Source organism: Saccopteryx bilineata, chromosome 1, assembly GCF_036850765.1.
Source record: "Saccopteryx bilineata isolate mSacBil1 chromosome 1, mSacBil1_pri_phased_curated, whole genome shotgun sequence".
Taxonomy (NCBI): Eukaryota; Metazoa; Chordata; class Mammalia; order Chiroptera; family Emballonuridae; genus Saccopteryx; species Saccopteryx bilineata.
The window spans coordinates 141,750,337-141,769,138 of NC_089490.1; the positions used below are offsets into that span (position 1 = coordinate 141,750,337).

The 18,802-nt window shown below is 46.8% G+C and overlaps 1 protein-coding gene and 1 pseudogene across 1 annotated transcript in view; one reads left to right on the forward strand and one right to left on the reverse strand.

Annotated features, from left to right (window-relative positions):
* LOC136319345 (Fanconi anemia core complex-associated protein 24 pseudogene) lies at positions 1 to 1,131 on the reverse strand (annotated as a pseudogene).
* Positions 1,132 to 11,838: 10,707 nt separating this feature from the next.
* The window catches only part of CPAMD8 (C3 and PZP like alpha-2-macroglobulin domain containing 8), a 110,919-nt gene continuing 103,955 nt past the window's right edge, over positions 11,839 to 18,802 (forward strand). Inside the window, 2 exon segments of the mRNA XM_066252643.1 lie at positions 11,839 to 11,850; positions 12,549 to 12,702. Of these exon segments, the coding sequence (XP_066108740.1) occupies positions 11,839 to 11,850; positions 12,549 to 12,702 (166 nt within the window).

Genomic DNA, 18,802 nt, shown 5'->3' on the forward strand with positions numbered 1-18,802 from the left:
CTAACGGAGAAAACGTAGTAAATGCTGTAAGAGCTGCCACCTGGACCGTGTGAAGAACGCATAGATTTGCTGTGCTACTGGGCTCCAGTTCTTGGACGGAAGCATTACTTAGTTGCTGGATACTTGGGAACTTCTGAAGCAGAAGGGGAGCTTTGACTTTCCCAACTCCTGGGAACTGTTGCACAATTCAAAGTAGGGTCGCCTCAGAGATCACAGCCTGTTTCTTCCTGAGGAAAGGGTTCTTACTGGGCTTTTGGGTTTGTTCTTGAACTAACTGGATAATGAGGCAGGATGCTTCCACCTGGCTGGCCACTGGTAGCAGCACCATCCCAAGGTCCAGCACAGTAAACTTCTGTATGGCTGGGAAGTACTGTTCACTTGTCTGTGTTTTTTCAACTGCTACAATTCCTTGAAGATTCCTGGAGTTCCTAACGCGAACAGGTTTCTTTAGGTAGCTATTTCCTGCCACCAAATCAGCTTCCTTGATATAAAGAATGCAGGATCTGACAGACAAGTAAAAATCTACAGGTGCCAGGCCATCCTCAAAACAAGTGTAATTTTCCCTTGCATGCCCTGTGCCAGCAGCGACCCACGCCATTTCCCATTGGCAACAATGCGCCCAAAAGGCACGTGTGCAGGGCCTGCACCATCGGGGGGTTCCTTTCCATGGTGGCCTAAATCTGCAGAGGGAAATGCAAAACGGCATTTGAGCAGGCCGTTCTTCCTGCACACGGCCCAACATTCCACTCGAAGCTGGGCTTCTTGGCAGAAGCCGGTCTGCAGTGTCCTCTAAAAGTCTGAATGATTTATCAAAGTCTAAGAATGAGGAGATTTAGTCCCCTCATTTTCGTCACCTGCCGGTTCTGCCCCGTAGCTCCTCCTGTTCAAAGAAACTTATCAGTAAAGTCAAAAGTGGACATCCAGGGCTGACATCAGGGGTTCAGTTAAATAAGTCCACACCCTGAGCTGTGCAGCCTACAAGCTGCTCTTCCCACCCTGTTTCCAGGATGCCAGAAGTCAGCTTTCTGTCCTAATCTGAGGCTTCATTGTGGAGCATTTTTCCCTTGAGAAACTGACTCCAAAGTAGTCGTGACATGGGGCACTCTCACTGAGAATACCCATAAGCTCCATCGTGCCAAGCACCATCACCCTGCTTCGTGCCCGCACACACTCACATAGTATTTCATGTCTCATTCTCAAATATGGACTAACTGCCTCGGATTTCTGGGCATCTAAAAGCCCCATGAAAGTCAAATAGGGAATGGGAACAAAACTACTCTTAGAGACAGGAATGAATAAATGTTTGCATTTATAAAATAAGAACGAGGTACTATGAAAAAAATAGGACATCTTGGAAAGTAGAAAAAATATGATCCAAACAAAAAATCCAATAGTAGGGTTGGAAGATAAAACAGTAAAAAATCTTCCAGAAAGCAGAATAAAAAAGACATAAATGGAAAATAGAAGAGAGATTTTTTTAAAAATTAAGATTTCACCCAAGAGGTTCCTTATCTGATAAGTGGATGGGAAACAGAGGAGGAAAGTATAAAAGAAATAATAGTAAATTGCAGAGGACTGACCCACTGAGGGCACAGCCCAAAAAGTAAGGAAAGGCCCACATGGGGATGTATTAGCTAGTTATTACCACTTAACAAATTACCCCAAAATGTAGCAGAGCAAAACAATATACATTTATTACAGCCAGTGAGTCAGGAATCTGGGTGCAGCTCAGCTGGGTCTTTTTCTTCAGGGTCTCACGAAGCTGCAGTTAAGAAGCCCACCAGGGTCTTATCCAAAGGCTCGACTGGAATCATCTGTTTCCGAGCTCACCTGACTTCTTGTTGGGATTCAGTTCCTCCTTGAGGGCTGTTCCACTGAGGGCCACTGTCTTGCTCGTTGTTGCCAATGATATCCCTAGCTGGACATTATCCAAGGTTCTGTGCAAACATCTCCAACACTGAAGCTTATTTAATTAAAGTCAGTAGGAGATGGAGTCATATAGCAAGATGGAGTGACCATCTTTAGGACTCTGGTCACAAAAGTGACATCCCTTCACAAAGTGGCCATATTCTGTTACTTAGAAGACAGGAACTCCAGGAGAGGGGATAACACAAGGGTATGAGGACCAGAAAGTGGAATCAATGGGTGCTGCATTAGAAGCTGCCTGTCCTACGGGACAGATCAGCATACATTTCAGAACACTAGGAATGAAAGATTTTCAAACTTGCTGAAAAAAATAACAGAGGTGTTTGAATTCCCATCAGCGTCATTGGAGCTGGAAGGCGGTGGAACCAAGCTGTATGTGGGCAGTGCTCAGGTTTTTCAAAATCATAAAAATATTGTGAGGGTTCCCCAGACAGGTGCTGGAACTGACAGAAACACAAAAAACAACAACAAAATAACAGGACAATTGTCACACACAAACTTATGGTTACTTTTTTAGAAAGGAAGTTTCAGTGAGGGAGCAGCTGACTCCTTAATTTGGGTGGTGGGCATACAATAGTGGGTTTATTATTGCCTTTTGACCTTTACCTATGTGACAGTCCCAGGGGTCAGAGGGGTCCTCCGGTCTTTTGAGAGGTGAACAAGGGGACCAAAGTGGACAGTGCCTCTAACTGTAGCGGAGGGTGGGGGAGGAAAGCATCACTGAGAAACGACTGCTGGGCCAGATCTTCCAGGAGGAGATGAGGAAGGGGGGCTTTTAGAAATCAGGGCACTGCACAGAGGAGGTTTACCAGCACTTCTGTCTGGCTTTAAAGGGTCCATCTTCCCATCTCTGGTCCTGGTGCTGGGGATTCTCCTGAAGGCCTGTAGGGGGGCAGCAAAGTCCCCCGGCTCAAATTGTTCGTGTCTGCATAATTAAAAAAATAAAGTATAATTACTTATAGATTAAATTAGTGTTTTAATATTTCTTTTTTTTTTTTTTTTTTTGTATTTTTCTGAAGCTGGAAACGGGGAGAGACAGTCAGACAGACTCCTGCATGCACCCGACCGGGATCCACCTGGCACGCCCACCAGGGGCGATGCTCTGCCCACCAGGGGGCGATGCTCTGCCCCTCTGGGGCGTGGCTCTGCTGCGACCAGAGCCACTCTAGCGCCTGGGGCAGAGGCCAAGGAGCCATCCCCAGCGCTCGGGCCTGGGCCATCTTTGCTCCAATGGAGCCTTGGCTGCGGGAGGGGAAGAGAGAGACAGAGAGGAAGGGGGGGGGTGGAGAAGCAAATGGGCGCTTCTCCTATGTGCCCTGGCCGGGAATCGAACCTGGGTCCCCCGCACGCCAGGCTGACGCTCTACCGCTGAGCCAACCGGCCAGGGCTTAATATTTCTTTATTATATCTTGGCTCACTTCTTTTTACCAGTTCATTGTAGAAATTTGAGATAATCACAGGAGAGTTACAAATCATCCGGAACGGTTACCACTGAGCGATTGGTATGATTTGCACTTTGGAGCATTTTAATTCTAATAGAATTTCAGAAAAAGTGGACTGGAATTGTACATTTGTAACCTGACTCTTTTTCATCTTCAGTATTGTAGGCATCTTTTTGAGTCAAGTGTCCTAGAATGTCAAAGCTTCTAATGACTTAACACAATTGGTTTCATATTTAGGTGCTGGTCCAGCATCACCCGGGGCTGAGTGTGGGGCTCAACTCTCTCCAGGGGCTGCTCAGCTCGACACTCTGGACTGCCGCCCAGCCTTGTTAAGAATGCCCAGCTATGTCATGTAGAACATTTAAGCATCTGTTATCTGCGGTGGGGGCTACGATTCTGAGGTTGTTGGTCTTCCAAGAGAATTCCGCATCATGAGAAGGTTAGGTCTGCTTGGGGCGCTATCTGGACAGGAGATAAAGAAGACATGGTTTGCCCAGAGAACTGACAAGGTTCAGCCCAGCCTTCAAAGAGAATGTGCTTGGGTACTGTACCGGAGTGAATGGTGCCCCCTCTCCACACCACACACACAAGTTATAGCCATATGGAACTTGGACCTCTGGAACCTGTGACTGTAACCTTATTTGGAAAAGGGTCTTTGCAGATGTAATTACATAAAGGATTTTGAGATGAGCTCATCCTGAGTTATCTGATGGGCTCTAAATCCCATGACAAGTAGTCTTATAAGAGAAAGGCAGAGGAAGATTTGAGACAGAGAAGAGGAAAAGGCCAACTAAAGATAGTGGCAGAGATTGGGGTGATGTGGACACAAGTCAAGAAATGCTGGGAGCCCCCAGTAGCAGGAAGAGGAAGACAGGATCCTCCCCTAAAGCCTTCAGAGGGAGTGTGGCACTGTTGACACCTTGACTTCAGACGCCCAGCTTCCAGAACTGAGAGAATAAATTTCTGTTGTTTAAAGCTATTTGTTGCAGTTGCCTTAGGAAACTAATACAGTGTCCAATCAGAGACACAAACAGACTTCCCTGGGAAAAAGAGGGTGCTATGGCTTTGGTTTCAGGGACCACCCCTGCCTCCTAGATTGATTGCTCACTGCACAGATGGGGAGTTTCTTCTGGCCTAAGATTGTTTAGTAGGTTTGGACAAGAAGCAGCTTTCAAACTCCTCCCAGGCTGCCTTAATTCTAGGCAGGAGCCATGGCCACCATGTGCAGGTACGAGGACGATTTAGGGAAGACAGGACCCTACGTGTAAGAATGCCTTAACATGACCAGTGATAGCGGATCGGGCCACCATCAGAACAAGGTAGAAGGGATGATCTGGATAGACCATGTCACCTCCCATAAACTCAGGTTCAGACACATCTGGAGCACCTGCCACAGCAAGGGGACCAGGATAGGTACGTGCCAGCAAATCACAGACTCCACTTGACCCTGAGGAATGACTGTGAAGGTGGGTGGTGGTGAAGGACTGTGGCTCAAAACACTCCAGGTGACTGTAGATAAATGGCACAATCTTCCTGGACTGCACATCCATCACCTACAAACAGGGACAGTGACAACCACTTCCAAAGAAGCTGGTTTCTATACCGAAGTGCCAGTTTGTATTTTCATTTTCTTTTCCATTAAAAAAAATGCAATATGGCCCTGGTTGGGTAGCTCACATACAAGAATCAACCAATGAATGCATAAATAGGCAGAAAGCAAATTAATGTTTCTTTCTCTCTCTAATCAATAATTTAAAGAAATTTCTTTAAAGACTTTATTTATTGATTTTACAAGGAGAGGAGAAAGAGAGAGGGATGAGGTGTAGGAAGTTTCAACTCATAGTTGCTTTACTTTATTTGCTCATTGTTTGTTGTATGTGCCTTGACTGGGCAAGCTCAAGGTTTTAAACTGGCGAACTTAGCATTAGAGGTCGACCCTTTATCCCACAGGCCAGGCAATAATTAAAATTAAAAAAAAAGAATTCAGTATGATAGATTCTATACATAATATCATTCTTACCATTTCTAAGTGTTCAATATGTGGCATTAAATGTATTCACAGTGTTACGTAATGATCACCATCTGTACCCAAAGTTTTCACCATTCTCAACATAAACTTTCTATTCCTTAACACTAACTCCCTATTATTTCCCTCCTCAGACCACGGTAACCTCTGTTTCGCTTTCTGTCTCTGTGGATTTGCCTATTCTAGGAGCCTCATATGAGTGAAATCATGCAGTATTTGTCCTTCTTTCTCTGTCTGACCTACTGAAACATAGCTTTTGAATGATGCAATTAATTATAAAGGGTGGTATTGCTAAATCATGGCAGTTCTCACTGACCATGCGGCTGGGGATCCCTCTCTGCCTCCCAGTGCCCTGTTTCCATGGGACAGCCCAGGCTGGGCTTCCTCTCCTCTCCCCTCCCTGCTCCAGCCCCAGCTCATATTCCTGCCTTTTAGCTAATTGGAACTGATTGGGTTCTAGGCAGTTCCTGAAGTCTCTCCTTGGTGATTGCAGAGACCCCTGATGTTTGAAGATTAGTTCAGTGAACCCCTGACCCTGAACAATTTAGAGCAGGCGTCCTCAAACTACAGCCTGCGGGCTGGCCACATGCGGCCCCCTGAGGCCATTTATCCGGCAGGGGCACCTCTTTCATTGGTGGTCAGTGAGAGGAGCACTGTATGTGGCGGCCCTCCAACTGTCTGAGGGACAGTGAACTGGCCCCCTGTGTAAAAAGTGTGGGGACCCCTGATTTAGAGCATTTGTGGGCGCCGTGAGCACTGCCACTGTGCTGGGAAGGCAGGCCTGGGCACCCTTGCTGAGGGGTCAGACTGGATGTGGCTGTGCGTGCCAATGCCTGTGTTCAACTCATTCCATCACGAGACACCCACGCCCACCTTCATCTTTCCTCTCCCTTTGTGATCCCCCCCCATTGCCGAATGGCAAGGTTCTGGTGGGAAACCTCTAGGAGAGGGTCGTTTAGTTTTCCTCTCACTGTTAACATTTGGACAAAATAAGACACCTTGAGAATGCCACCTTCTCCCCGACAGCAGCTCCCCGAACAGCACTCTCCCTGCTCCATAGTCTTGCTTTCCGAGGTTTCAGTTTTCCCTGGTGTAATGCCAGTGGCTGAGGCCAGGCAGGGTCACACTGGATTGGGCAGTGGAGGGCAGTTGTGTTAGGCTTGTTTGTGTTAGGCTTGTTTGTGCTAGGCTTGTTTAATCAATCACTTTGCTTGATTAGTGTGTGAGCACATGGCAGAGGCACGTGTGCATAACCTGTATAAGGATATGAGTGTTTGTACTCGAGGGAGAGAGATGAGAGACTGGGGATTGCGGATGAGCCGATACGTGGATGCGTGGATTGCCTGCCGGCCACTGTGAGGGGCCATTTTGCTGCTTGCCTGAGATGCAGTTTCCCCTGCTTGTGTGCTTGTCCGCCATTATGAGACTTTATTAAATGGAATGGCCCAGCCCTTTCTGGCTCCGCAGTTTTTCTACCGTCTGCTTAAATCCAGTGTGAACCTGCCTGGCCTTGGCCACTGGCCTTACAGGCAGACGGTAGAAAAACTGCAGAGCCGGAAAGCATTGGGTCATACCCGTTTATTGGAGGCTCACAAGGACAGGTGAGCAAATAAACAACAAAAGGGAAAGAGCTAATAAACAAAGAAAAACCTGCTACTAGCAGTAAGGGCAAGGGAGCAAGGAGAACCACACCTCATGGTGGCAGGAGAGCGATCTGGGAGAATCAAGCCCAGGGGAAGCACCCATAGCCTTATACAGGCCTCGCACACGTGCCTCTGCCACGGGCTCATGCACTAATCAAGCACAGTGCTTGCAGCTGGTAACCTGTGAGCAAACCTAACACAGCTGCCCCACATTCCACCCCTTTAGGGTTGCTCACCTCACAATCTATGCAACAGGCTTCTTCCGCGATGGTCCCTGTGTGAGGAGTGAGGTACAGTACAAAAACCAAAGCAGTATAGTCTACAGCAAAGCACAGCTATGGGTGAAATGATAAAGTGGTCAGCGGCACCAAGCTCATCCTGGAGCTTTTGACCTCAGGCTGCCTCTTTCACAGAGCTCTCGGCTTCCTCTCACAGGGCTGTAAAAAACACCCAGCCTCTGGCCCCCAAAAAGGACAGCCATGGGAACCACACCCTGGAGAACAGTGACCACTCCTATGTCACCAGCCATCCCTTGTCACCTGGCATCTCCAATGGATTTTAGCTCCAGGGGACAGAACTCAGGGGTCACCCCCTGCTTCCTCTACCACTGCTTCCTTTCTTCCTTCTTCTCTCCCTCCCTCCCTCTTTCCCTTCCTTCTTCCTTCCTTCCTTCCTTCCTTCCTTCCTTCCTTCCTTCCTTCCTTCCTTCCTTCCTTCCTTTCCTTCCTTTCCTTCCTTCCTTCCTTCCTTCCTTCCTTCCTTCCTTCCTTCCTTCCTTCCTTCTTCCCTTCCCTTCCCTTTCTTTTCCTCCCTTCTTTCCTTCCTTCTCTCCTTCCCTTTTTTCAACTTTCTTTCTTTTTTAAAATAATTTTATCAAGATAAAATTTACTTCCTATGAAGCTCACTCACTTAAAATATACAATTCAACAGTTTTGCAATCATCACCATAACCTAATTCTAGAACATTTCTATCATCCCCAGAGGAGACCCTGTCCCCATTAGCAGTCACTCTCCATCCTCCTCCCCCAGCCCTGGCAACCATTAATCCACTTTCTGTCTCTAAGGATCTGTCTGTGCCTGGCATTTTGTAGAGATGGAATCTTGCATCATGTGGGCTTTGGGGACTGGCTTCTTTCACTCAGCATGACCTTTCAAGGTTCATTCCAGAGGCACTCTTCCCAGCTTATCAAACTTGGTGTAGAAAACCAACCGTGTTTCTGCTGAGGACAGGGGAAGGCCTCAAAGTCCCTGCCTGATGTGAAAAAGACTAACAACAACAGCATCAATAATAATAACAGTTGGCCTTTACAGAGTGAGCACCTTGAGCAAGGACAACTGTTGTCCCCAGTTCTCAGGACACTCACTGGCTACCCAGTGACAAAGCTGTGATCTCATTACCTCCTCACCCTCCCTCCCTATTTTCTGCCCCTGGCTTTGCACTGTCAGCCTGGAAAGCTATTCCCAGCAGCCTTTGCATGGCCCATTCCTTCCTGATGGGGTTGTGGCTAGCAGCCCCTCTGTACCTGTGGGTGGGAGAAGATTGCCCAAAATGGCAGCTTTGGGACTGGGCACCTGGCAAAGAATTTGGCCCCATCGTAAATGTTCTTATTCCTTGTGGAGCAGCTGTGTTAGGTTTGCTCACAGGTTACCAGCTGCAAGCACTTTGCCTGATTAGTGCATCAGCACGTGGCAGAGGCACATGTGCGTAGCCTATGTAAGGCTATGGGTGCTTGTGCTTGAGAAAGATGAGAGATGGGAATTACGGACGTGTAGATTGCCTGCCTGCCACTGTGAGGGGCCATTTTGCTGATTGTTTGCCTGAGAGGTGGTTTCCCCTGCCTGTGTGCTTGTCTACTATTGTGAGACTTTATTAAATGGAATGGCCCTTTCTGGCTCCACAGTTTTCTACCATCTATCCAAATCCAATGTGGATCTGCCTGGCCTTGGCCACTAGCATTAATACCACCCTTCTCCTCACCAAAAAAAAAAAAAAAAAAAAAAAGAAAGAAAGAAAGAAAAAGGTAAATAAGGCATAGTTTTTTCAGTCTGATTAATCTTTTTTTTTTAATTGTTTGATTTTAGTGAGAGAGGAAGGGAGAGAGAGAGAGAAATACTGATGTATTTCTGTATGTGCTCTGACCAGGGATCAAACTGCATTTTAGGATGATGCTCTAACGAGCTGAGTTATCTGACCAGGGCCTGATATATTAAGCTTTAAAAAAATTTTTTAATCTTATATTGGTATTATTGTACAAACTAAACTTTGCATTTCATATCATAATTTTTTTTTTTTTGCATTTTTCTAAAGCTGGAAACAGGGAGAGACAGACAGACTCCCGCATGCGCCTGACCGGGATCCACCTGGCACGCCCACCATGGGGCGACGCTCTGCCCACCAGGGGGCGATGCTCTGCCCATCCTGGGCGTCGCCATGTTGTGACCAGAGCCACTCTAGCGCCTGAGGCAGAGGCCACAGAGCCATCCCCAGCGCCCGGGCCATCTTTGCTCCAATGGAGCCTTGGCTGCGGGAGAGGAAGAGAGAGACAGTGAGGAAGGCGTGGCGGAGGGGTGGAGAAGCAAATGGGTGCTTCTCCTGTGTGCCCTGGCCGGGAATCGAACCCCGGTCCTCCGCACGCTAGGCCGATGCTCTACCGCTGAGCCAACCAGCCAGGGCTCATATCATAATTTAAGTCATCCACTGACTGTTTATTATGCCAGAATAGTACAACTGAGTTCTCAATTTAAATCTACACCCCTATTAAGAACCAAATCTCTAAGAATAAAAGTCTCTTCTTTACCGTTAAAAAGTCACAAATGATCTGTTTTATAATACTGAGATTAATTTGCTGTTATAAAGAATTTGTCAGTAAAAAATTAAGTGCTGTTAAAATTGGAGGAGGAGAGGTTGGCTTTTGTCATGAGCCGAAGTGTGTCTCTCCTCCCCCCTCAGATTTATGTCCAAGTCTTAATCCCTGTCTTGGAACCTGTGAATGTGACCTTAGTTGGAAATCGAGTCTTCAGCTCCCCCAGGCTTGTGGCTTCCTGGATGACACACTGTCACTGGCAACATGGGAGACGTGAGATGACAGGACACTGGGGGGCGGGGGTGGAGACAGATTGCAGGAAAGAGCTCAGAATGAGCATTCCCAAAATCACCCCTCAGTGTGTCTTCCCCCAGCGACAGGAGCACAGGCACTTAGAAAGCCCCATGTAAAGGTTTGTGTCTCTCTATTGAAGGAACACCATGGCATGTCACAAGTCATTTTGCATAAAACACCTTCAGAAATCTTTTTTTTTGAAAGTCTGCTTCATAATTGCAGGATAACTGTGAAGTGCTTTTGCTCGGCCACTGCCTGGGTCCGCCTCGGAACTGCACCTATCTACCCCCCCACCCTGAAGCCAATCTGTGGACAGTATTCCCTGCAGCCTCGTGTCCCCATGTCCCTTGAGGCAGCTCTGGGAGGGTGGTGCAGATGCTGCTGTGTGACTGCATGAATCGCCGGCCCACAGCCAGGTCAGATCTGGACCCAGAGGCCACAGGCTTCTAACTCTTCAGGGGAAAAGTGCAGTGCCGACAGGAAAATATGTGTTTGGTTTGTAAGTTGAGCTAACTCGCTGTGGAAGCGATTGAAGAGACAGTAAAATGGAAACCCATGTGGTCAGGATTTTGGCTATGCTCCTGATTTGGCTTTGCTTGACAGCAAGGCGGGCGCAGTCCTAGGGAGCTCTGCAGAGAGCTGACGGACGAACCTGCGACCCTTTCGCCTTCTGAAATCATCAAGCATCTGCTGAGTGAGCTGTTTAGGAATGGGTCCTGGGCCAAGGTCGTGGAGGGAGCTGGGCATGGAATGGGGGGCAGATAAGGCCCTTAACAACAGAAACACACGAGTCATTTTTAACCAATCAAAAAGAGGGAGACAGGCCAAATGCAGTTAATGAACGCTTGCACACCATGCTGTGAGAAACAGTTTTAGAAGTCAGGCTGGGCCACAGTGAAGCCTTAGAGACAACTGAAACATCCATCAGGAGAATGGTCCAGTAAACAAGGTAACCTTGGCATGAGGGACATCAGGCAGCTGACAGTAAAGGTGAAGGAGACACATATGCTGATGTGGAAAGATATATGATAGATTACATATGAAAGAAACTGTTGTAAAAACAGTATTAGTTTCCTATGGCTGCTGCAATAAATTATCATGAAACTTCTGGCTCAAAACAACAAAAATTATTCTTATATTTCTGGAAGCCAGAAATATGAAATCAGTATTACTGGGCTAAAATCAAGGTGTCAGCAGGGCTGGTTCCTTCTGGAGGCTCCAGAGGAGAATCCACATCCTTGCCTTTTCCAGCGTCTGAGAGGCCTCCTGAGTTCCTTGGCTCGTGACCCCTTCCTTCCTGCATCACTCCAACCTCTTGCTTCCATTGTCACACCTGCAACTTCTGTGGAAAACTGCCCTCTGCTTCCTTCTCATAAAGACACCTGGGATTACATTTAGGACCTACCTGCAAATACAGAATAATCTCCCCATCATATCAAGATCCTGAATATAATGATGTCTGCAAAGTCCCCTTTCCCATAACCATAACATTTGCAAGTTGATCTGATAACTGAGGCAGCTACTAAGTGACTACTGGTCAAGGAGCAGAAACAGTATGGAAACACTGAACTAAGGGACTACTCACATCCCAGGTGGGACAGAGCAGGATGATGCAAGATTTCATCATGCTACTCAGAGTGATATGCAATTGGGAACTTATTCGTTGTTTATTTTTTGAATTTTCTATCTAACATTTTCAAACCATGGTTGACCAGGTAGGTGTGGGTCAGTTTTGTTATGTTTGCTCGCGGGGTTACCAGCTGCAAGCATTTTGCCTGATTGGTGTATGGTTGCGTAGCAGTGCCACGTGTGCACAGCCTATGTAAGGCTATGGGTGCTTGCGCTAGAGAGAGATGGGGGATTGCGGATGGCAGATTGCCTGCCCACCACTGTGAGGGGCCATTCTTGCTGTTTGTTTGCCTGAGAAGCAGTTTTCTCCTGCCTGTGTGCTTGTCTGCTGTTGTGAGACTTTATTAAATGGAATGGCCCACCCCCCTTCTCTCTCTCTGTCTCTCCTCTCTCTCTCTCTCTGTCTCTCCCTCTCCTCTCTAAAAAAAAAAAAAAAAAAATGAATAAATAAATAAAAAAAATAAATAAAAATGTTCTCCACACTAAATGGAATGGCCCAGAGCTTTCTGGCTCTGCAGTTTTTCTACCATCTGCTCGAATCCAATGTGAACCTGCCTGGCCTTGACCACCAGCATTACACCTGGCGTAGTGGGCAGGGTTCAGAACAGATGGGTATGGAGCCGCTGACAGCCTTGAAGGGTGGGGCAGAGGAGTGGTTGCTGTTCTCCAGTGTGTGGTTCCCCGTGGCTGTCCTTTTGGGGGCCATAGGCTGGGTGTTTTTAAAGCCCTGTGAGAGTAAACTGAGAGCTCTGTGCGAGAGGTGGCCTGAGGTTGGAAACTCCAGGATGAGCTGTGGGCCAAATGGCAACAATGGCACAAGCTGGAACAGTCACTAGAGAAAAATCTGCAGATCCAAGAACTGCAAGTCAGACTGCAGGCTGAGAACCAGCCACAGTGTGAGTTGAAGCAAGCGCTGAAGAAGGAGGCCAAACGGGTTGGTGAGTTGCAGTTTCCCTGGAAGTTGAACGTTGGTAGTGGCAGCTGTTAGAGGAACAACTGTGGGTTCAACTTCAGGCTGAGAGACAGCAGCCACAGCAGTTGAAGATGGCTGTGCCAGTGGAGTGGCTCTGAGTTGGTGGGAGCAGGTGTTTCCAGCTCCTCTTTTGAGGATGAGGAGGCTCAGGCTGAAGCTGCCAACCACACACTCAGAGCTTGGCCAGAGGTTGTCCAGAAGGTAAAAACCCAGCAGCAAAGAGTACCTACTGAGCCCCTGGTAAGCTTGCTGTGACTGGGACACAAGGGTGGATGGCATCATCCTCTCTGGAGCAGAGTTGTAGAGGTTGGCCACTGTTGCCACTTGTTCCTCCTTGGGGCAGCATCTTCAGAGCTGCCATGATGGTAGGGATGAGGGGGGAGGCCTGAGGCCCCATGTGAACCTAGTTGCCTGTAATGGACCATTACCTTGGTGATTTGCAGACAGCTGGGTTGTCTATCGTGGACTGACTCTTGGACTGAGACCAAGGGGAGCACTGGCTCCCTTACTGGATGGACATGCCACTTGTGGACAGTACTCTGGATTTTGAATGAGAGACCTCAACAGGGGTGCCCAGCTTCAGTGGAGGCCCTCCTGCATCAGGCAGCTGCTCCCATCCAGTTGCAGATATGCACCAAGGACTCTGCTCAAGCCAGTCTTTGGGCTGCAGGGCAATGTGCTTTTGCCTACCCCCACAGCCCTCCTTAAAGGCCAACGGCTGCAATGGACATGGCTCCTGACTGTACAAGCCACCCATCTATGATGAGTGGCTTTGTTGGCACCATAGGGTAGGGGGATGGAGATGTACCTCCAGTTAACTCCCTGAACAACCAGCACCTAGCTGCCTAAGGTAGAAGTGTATTATCTCTCGAGTGTTCAGGGAGACAGCATTATGAAGGGCACCTTTGTAATTTCTTTATGGCCCATAATGACTTCTCCCATTTTGCTGCACATTGAACCAGCAGATCCTGGTGTGCAGGCCAATAAGGTTTGGTCTTCCCACCCTAGGCGGCCTCTGGTACTTGCTACTGTGCTGCCTGCAGACAGAACTCTGGCTTGTGTTCTGCCAGAAGGGAAAGATTTGCCTCTTTTGGTGCCAACCAGCCAAATATGCTTTTTGTTTCTGTTGAATCATGGGCACTTGCTGTGAACCAGCACAGCTAGTAATTCCAGGTCCTGTGGGAGAAGGATGTGGAATGAAGAAAATAGGCTTAAAGAGAAATAGGATGGGATCAGGAGGCCTTTGCAAGCTGATGGCAAGGCGGAACGAAATAGCTCCCAGTTTGCTTTCTTATACAGCCATGTGGCAATAAGGAAGCCTTTGATACAAAGTCACACATCTGAGGCAAAAACAGGAATTCTTTTAAGGCATAAACAGGAATCCATTTAAGGTGTAAACAGCAATCCCTCCCCCCAACATGCATAAGTGAAATCAGCCAACATCTGAACAAACAAAGGGTGAGAGGAAGGGCATGTAAATTGCTTCTAGCAACTTAAGCAAGCAAATGAAGTGGGGGCTATGGGATGAGTGCAAATACTCAGCTTCATAGCCAATATGGAGGAGTTGGGGGAGCACTTAGCCTTTTGCTAAGCCTTGAACTTACAAAGGCTTTTTGCCACTTGCAGTCTCCCACATATCCCCCTTTTCTTTTTTCTTTTTCATTTGTGTGCTGAGATTTGCACTCATCTGATTTCCTAGTTTCCCAGATTCTAATTCGAAGGCAGACTGAAACAATACAGATTAAACACAAAATTAGTATAGCCAATGCTAACAGATGTCCAAACAAGTATCCTATTAAAGGGATTAAAGCAAATTCTTAGTCAATACAGCAGGATCTATAATAGAGTCTTTGCTGTTTTGAATGTCCTTAGTATGTTAATGTATTTCACTAGGTCCATGCTGACACCGTCACCATTCCATATTCTCTGTAGATGCAACCCAACCCCACCCACTTCAGTCCCATTGAGAATTGTCACAAAGAGCAGGAAAAGTCCACATGGCACTGGAACTGTTGTCACTCTCTGCAGCTGGTTTCCAAGTTCTATGACCACTGCTTTCAGCACATGAAGCTTTTTTACCTTAAGCTTAATGGGCATTCTGGATCTCTGGAACCAGGTTGCTTTCTAGGGGCTTATGTCAATCTATGACGAGGCTTCATGTTCCTTGTTCCTCACTGCCATTCAAAGAGGGCCTGTTGATGGAACATACTCTCGCCCCTAAGTTAGTAATTTGATTCAATTTTGCCACTTAGGGCCAGTTACTATATTCTGGTATAACATGAGAGACTTAGGCCGTTGCTCAGCTGGTATAAAATGCCTCTCAGTTGCCTCAAGTCCTGAGGAGGGAATAATCAAAAAAAGTAATTGCTCTTGTGCAGTGAGTCTCTCCTCTTATTTCTTGCTCTCAAATCTTGTAATAGCCTCCAGTTTCCTGATTTCCTTTAATGACAGATATAGGCATATTCCATGGGCTATTAGAAGCTTCAGTATGCCCAAGCTGTAACTGCTCTTATACCAATCAAGCAGCTGCCTTAAGTTTCTCCTGAGAAAGAGGCCATTGGTCTACCCATACAAGATTATCTGATTTCCAAGTAATTGGGTCTGCACAATGCATTATTGGGGTAGCAGGAGCTACCAAGGCCCCTCTGCTAAATTTTGATACCCTAATCTATGCCTTCTGTTATTGGGTGTCACTTCTATGGGGGTGAGAATCCCCCGTGGTTCTTTCCCTGATCCCTTAGTGGGCAAAGATCCCTGATCAAGCATTTGAGCACTGACTAAATCATTAGGACTGATAAATAATGCTCCCATATTTTTCAAAACATCTTTACCCCACAAATTAACAGGCAATCCAAGGAGCACATAAGGCTGAAAAAGTCCAGTATGACCTTCTTTCTCTTCCTACTGTAAGAAACTTAAGAGCTTTGTTGGGGGGACTTACTTTTCCCTATGCCTTGCAGCTCAATGACTGCTGCATATGTGGACCAAGAAGAAGGCCAATGTTGCCTCTGAATTTACACATTTGTATTGTTCCATTTCAGGATATTAGAGGAGCCAAATTCTTGATTTCTTCAGGGCCTCTTTTGCAGGATGTGGCCTGACAAGTAGTCAACTGCCTGAAGTAGCTTAAGACAAATCCTTGAAATGACTTATCAGGGCCCTGCTTAATTTTGCTTAATTCCTTTGTTTCCTAGATCTGAGTAAAGCTTTACATACAAACAAGACAATTACAGTTCAGAAACACAAGTATAACACATAAATCTGATTAATATTTAAATCTAAATGAGTGCTCCTTACAAGTTCCAATTTTAAAGCAAAAATCTAAGGATGAAACTATTTTATTTTTTCAATATTTAAGCCAGCATTTCCAATTTTTGCATGCAAGAACTTAATTCAGGCCTTAAAAGTCTCATTTTAGACAACATCAAACAAAGACTAAACAGAAACTAGAATTAGACAAACCAGAGAGAAACCTGGGATTTCAAAGCACAATCAAACTAGAAAGATGCCTGCTTGATCTCAGTCAGGGCATTTTCTGACAGAGTGACTGATGATGGATGGGACTAAATAAAATTTCCCCAAGAAAATTTTCTTGGCAGCTGCTGGGATATTTTCTATAGTCAGATCCAACACAGGTCCCCTGCCTCAATTTCCAGGCAGAGAATAAGAAACAAAATGGTAATTCAGAAGATTGTAGTTAAAACATTAAAGAAAATCAGACCATAACAGGAAAAGCTGTAATTTTCCTAATACCTGAGTCTCCTATCCATTCTCAAATTCTATAGTTGCTGTAACCGGCAGTTCAGGTTGACTATGCTGAGATTTCAACTTCAGCTGAGCGGCAGACTAAGCAGCTGGAGAGAATCAGAGGCAGCCACACTGTCCTACATTCCTCAGCCCCCAAGCCGCAAAGTACAGCTCCAACTGCCAGAGAGACTGCTACTTTTATTCCTCCTACCATAGTCTCCTCACACCACTGCCTTCTCAGAACTTTACGTACTTGCTCCCCTGTAGCAGAAATAACCGTTCCCTCCTCCAGGAACCAGGGGCACACATCTTGAACATATCGCAAAAAGCATTCTAGCTGCATAACTATTGTTACAAAAAGGTCCCTAGCTTTTGACCTTAACTGTCCCATAATTTATTACTCCCGACTATACTCTCCCCAAAAACTTTACTTACTGTGCACACTTGGGGAATTCCATCATCTGCCTTTAGTTTTCTCATACTCAAGTCCCTGTTTGGGCACCACTTTCCATGAACCAGTATGGCTAGTAATTCCAGGTCCTGAGGGAGAATGATGCAGAATGAAGAAAATAGGTTTAAAGAGAAATAGGATGGGATCAGGAGGCCTTTGCAAGCTGATGGCAAGACAGAACAAAATAGCCCCCGATTTGCTTTATTATATAGCCATGTGGCAATAAGGAAGCCTTTGATAAGTCACACATCTGAGGCAAAAACAGGAATTCTTTTAAGGCATAAAAAGGAATCCATGTAAGGCGTAAACAGGAATCTCCCCACCATGCATAAGTGAAATCAGCCAAAGTCTGAACAAACAAAGGGTGAGAGGAAGGGCATGTAAATTGCTTCTAGCAACTTAAACAAGCAAGTGAAGTGGGGGGGTATGGGTGAGTGCAAATACTCAGCTTCATAGTCAATATGGAGGAGTTGGGGGAGAACAGCCTTTTGCTAAGCCTTGAACTTACAAAGGCTTTTTGCCAATTGTAGTCTGGCACAGACACTCTTTATATACACTGGATAGTAATCCCTCACTAGATACAGGACTTGCAAATATTTTGTTCCATCCTGTGAGTAGTCTAAAGTCCTATTGTTCAAGCCACCCAATTTATGATAATTTGTTACAGCAGGCACAGGAAATTCATCCTATGCTCTTCTTTCCATGCTCCTACCAGACTGGGAATGCACGTATGGTGTATACGTGCGCACACACACACACACACACACACGCACGCGTGCGCAAGATATTACAGCTATTGTTGGAGGAGAGCAAACATCACATGCATCAGTGAGAGTGCTGGGGAGATCCCTGCGTGGATTTTTCTCCGTCTGTAAAGGTGCCCTGGAAGGCACTTCTTGCCCCTAGGAGATTCCCAGCAGCCTTTGCACCTTTCTTCCAAGTGACATTTCCTGCTGGCTGTTGCTCTTTTCTGGATACATTGAAGTCCTTGAGAAGACATTGATGCTGGCTCCCTGGACCATTTGGGTTTGGGGAAAACCCAAAGCCTACCTACCTTCTGTGCTCTTTTCTGAGGTCAGGTAAAGCCAGAGGAGGATCCTCTCTCAAAGCCCACCCTGGACCCTAGGCCCTGGGAATGGGCTCATGCTGGCTGTGTGCAGAGGTCTGCTCCTCCATGGAGTCAGTAACCCTGGTCCTCACATGCTGGGCCAAGGGGACACAGCACACAGGAAGACCCCTGCAGTCCCCAGCCACCTGCTCCCTCAGCACCTGGACATGCCCCCAGGCAGAAGGAGATAGACTCCCTTGGGTCTTGTTTCAAATTACCTCCTTGCATTCTTCTTCCTTCTGTCCACCCTGCTTCCCACCCCCTGCACCTCACTCCCTGCTTTGAGGGGATTACACATGGCATCTGTTTCATCTGTTTGTCCCTTGTCCTGTGGATGGTCATGCAGGCTGCTTCTGGTTATTCACTGCCCCTAATGATGCAGCTGCTTGGCAATCACCTTGGTTACATCCCTTTCCTTTTGTGCTGGCTCAGAGGTCACATAAATTTTTAGCTTCATTAGTGTCACTGCTGATCCCAAGTGATATGGTAGCTGTGCCCTCTTGGGCAGTGAGCATCACACCCCACAGCTGTTTCTGCACACAGGTATGCACTGTTTCCTGTCTTTGAGGTATCTGGAGGGGCTGGGCTGGGTAGGGCAGATGTGAACTATGAGGGCTTTACTAGAAGATTCTGCTTGGTGACCCTGTGGACTATGCTTGTAGGCTGGCACTTCTCCCTGGTCTCTCAGCACTGCCTCTGCTGTCCCCACATCTACTCCAGTTCCCGTATTGCCCCTCCAGCATCTGCTATGGCAGATCC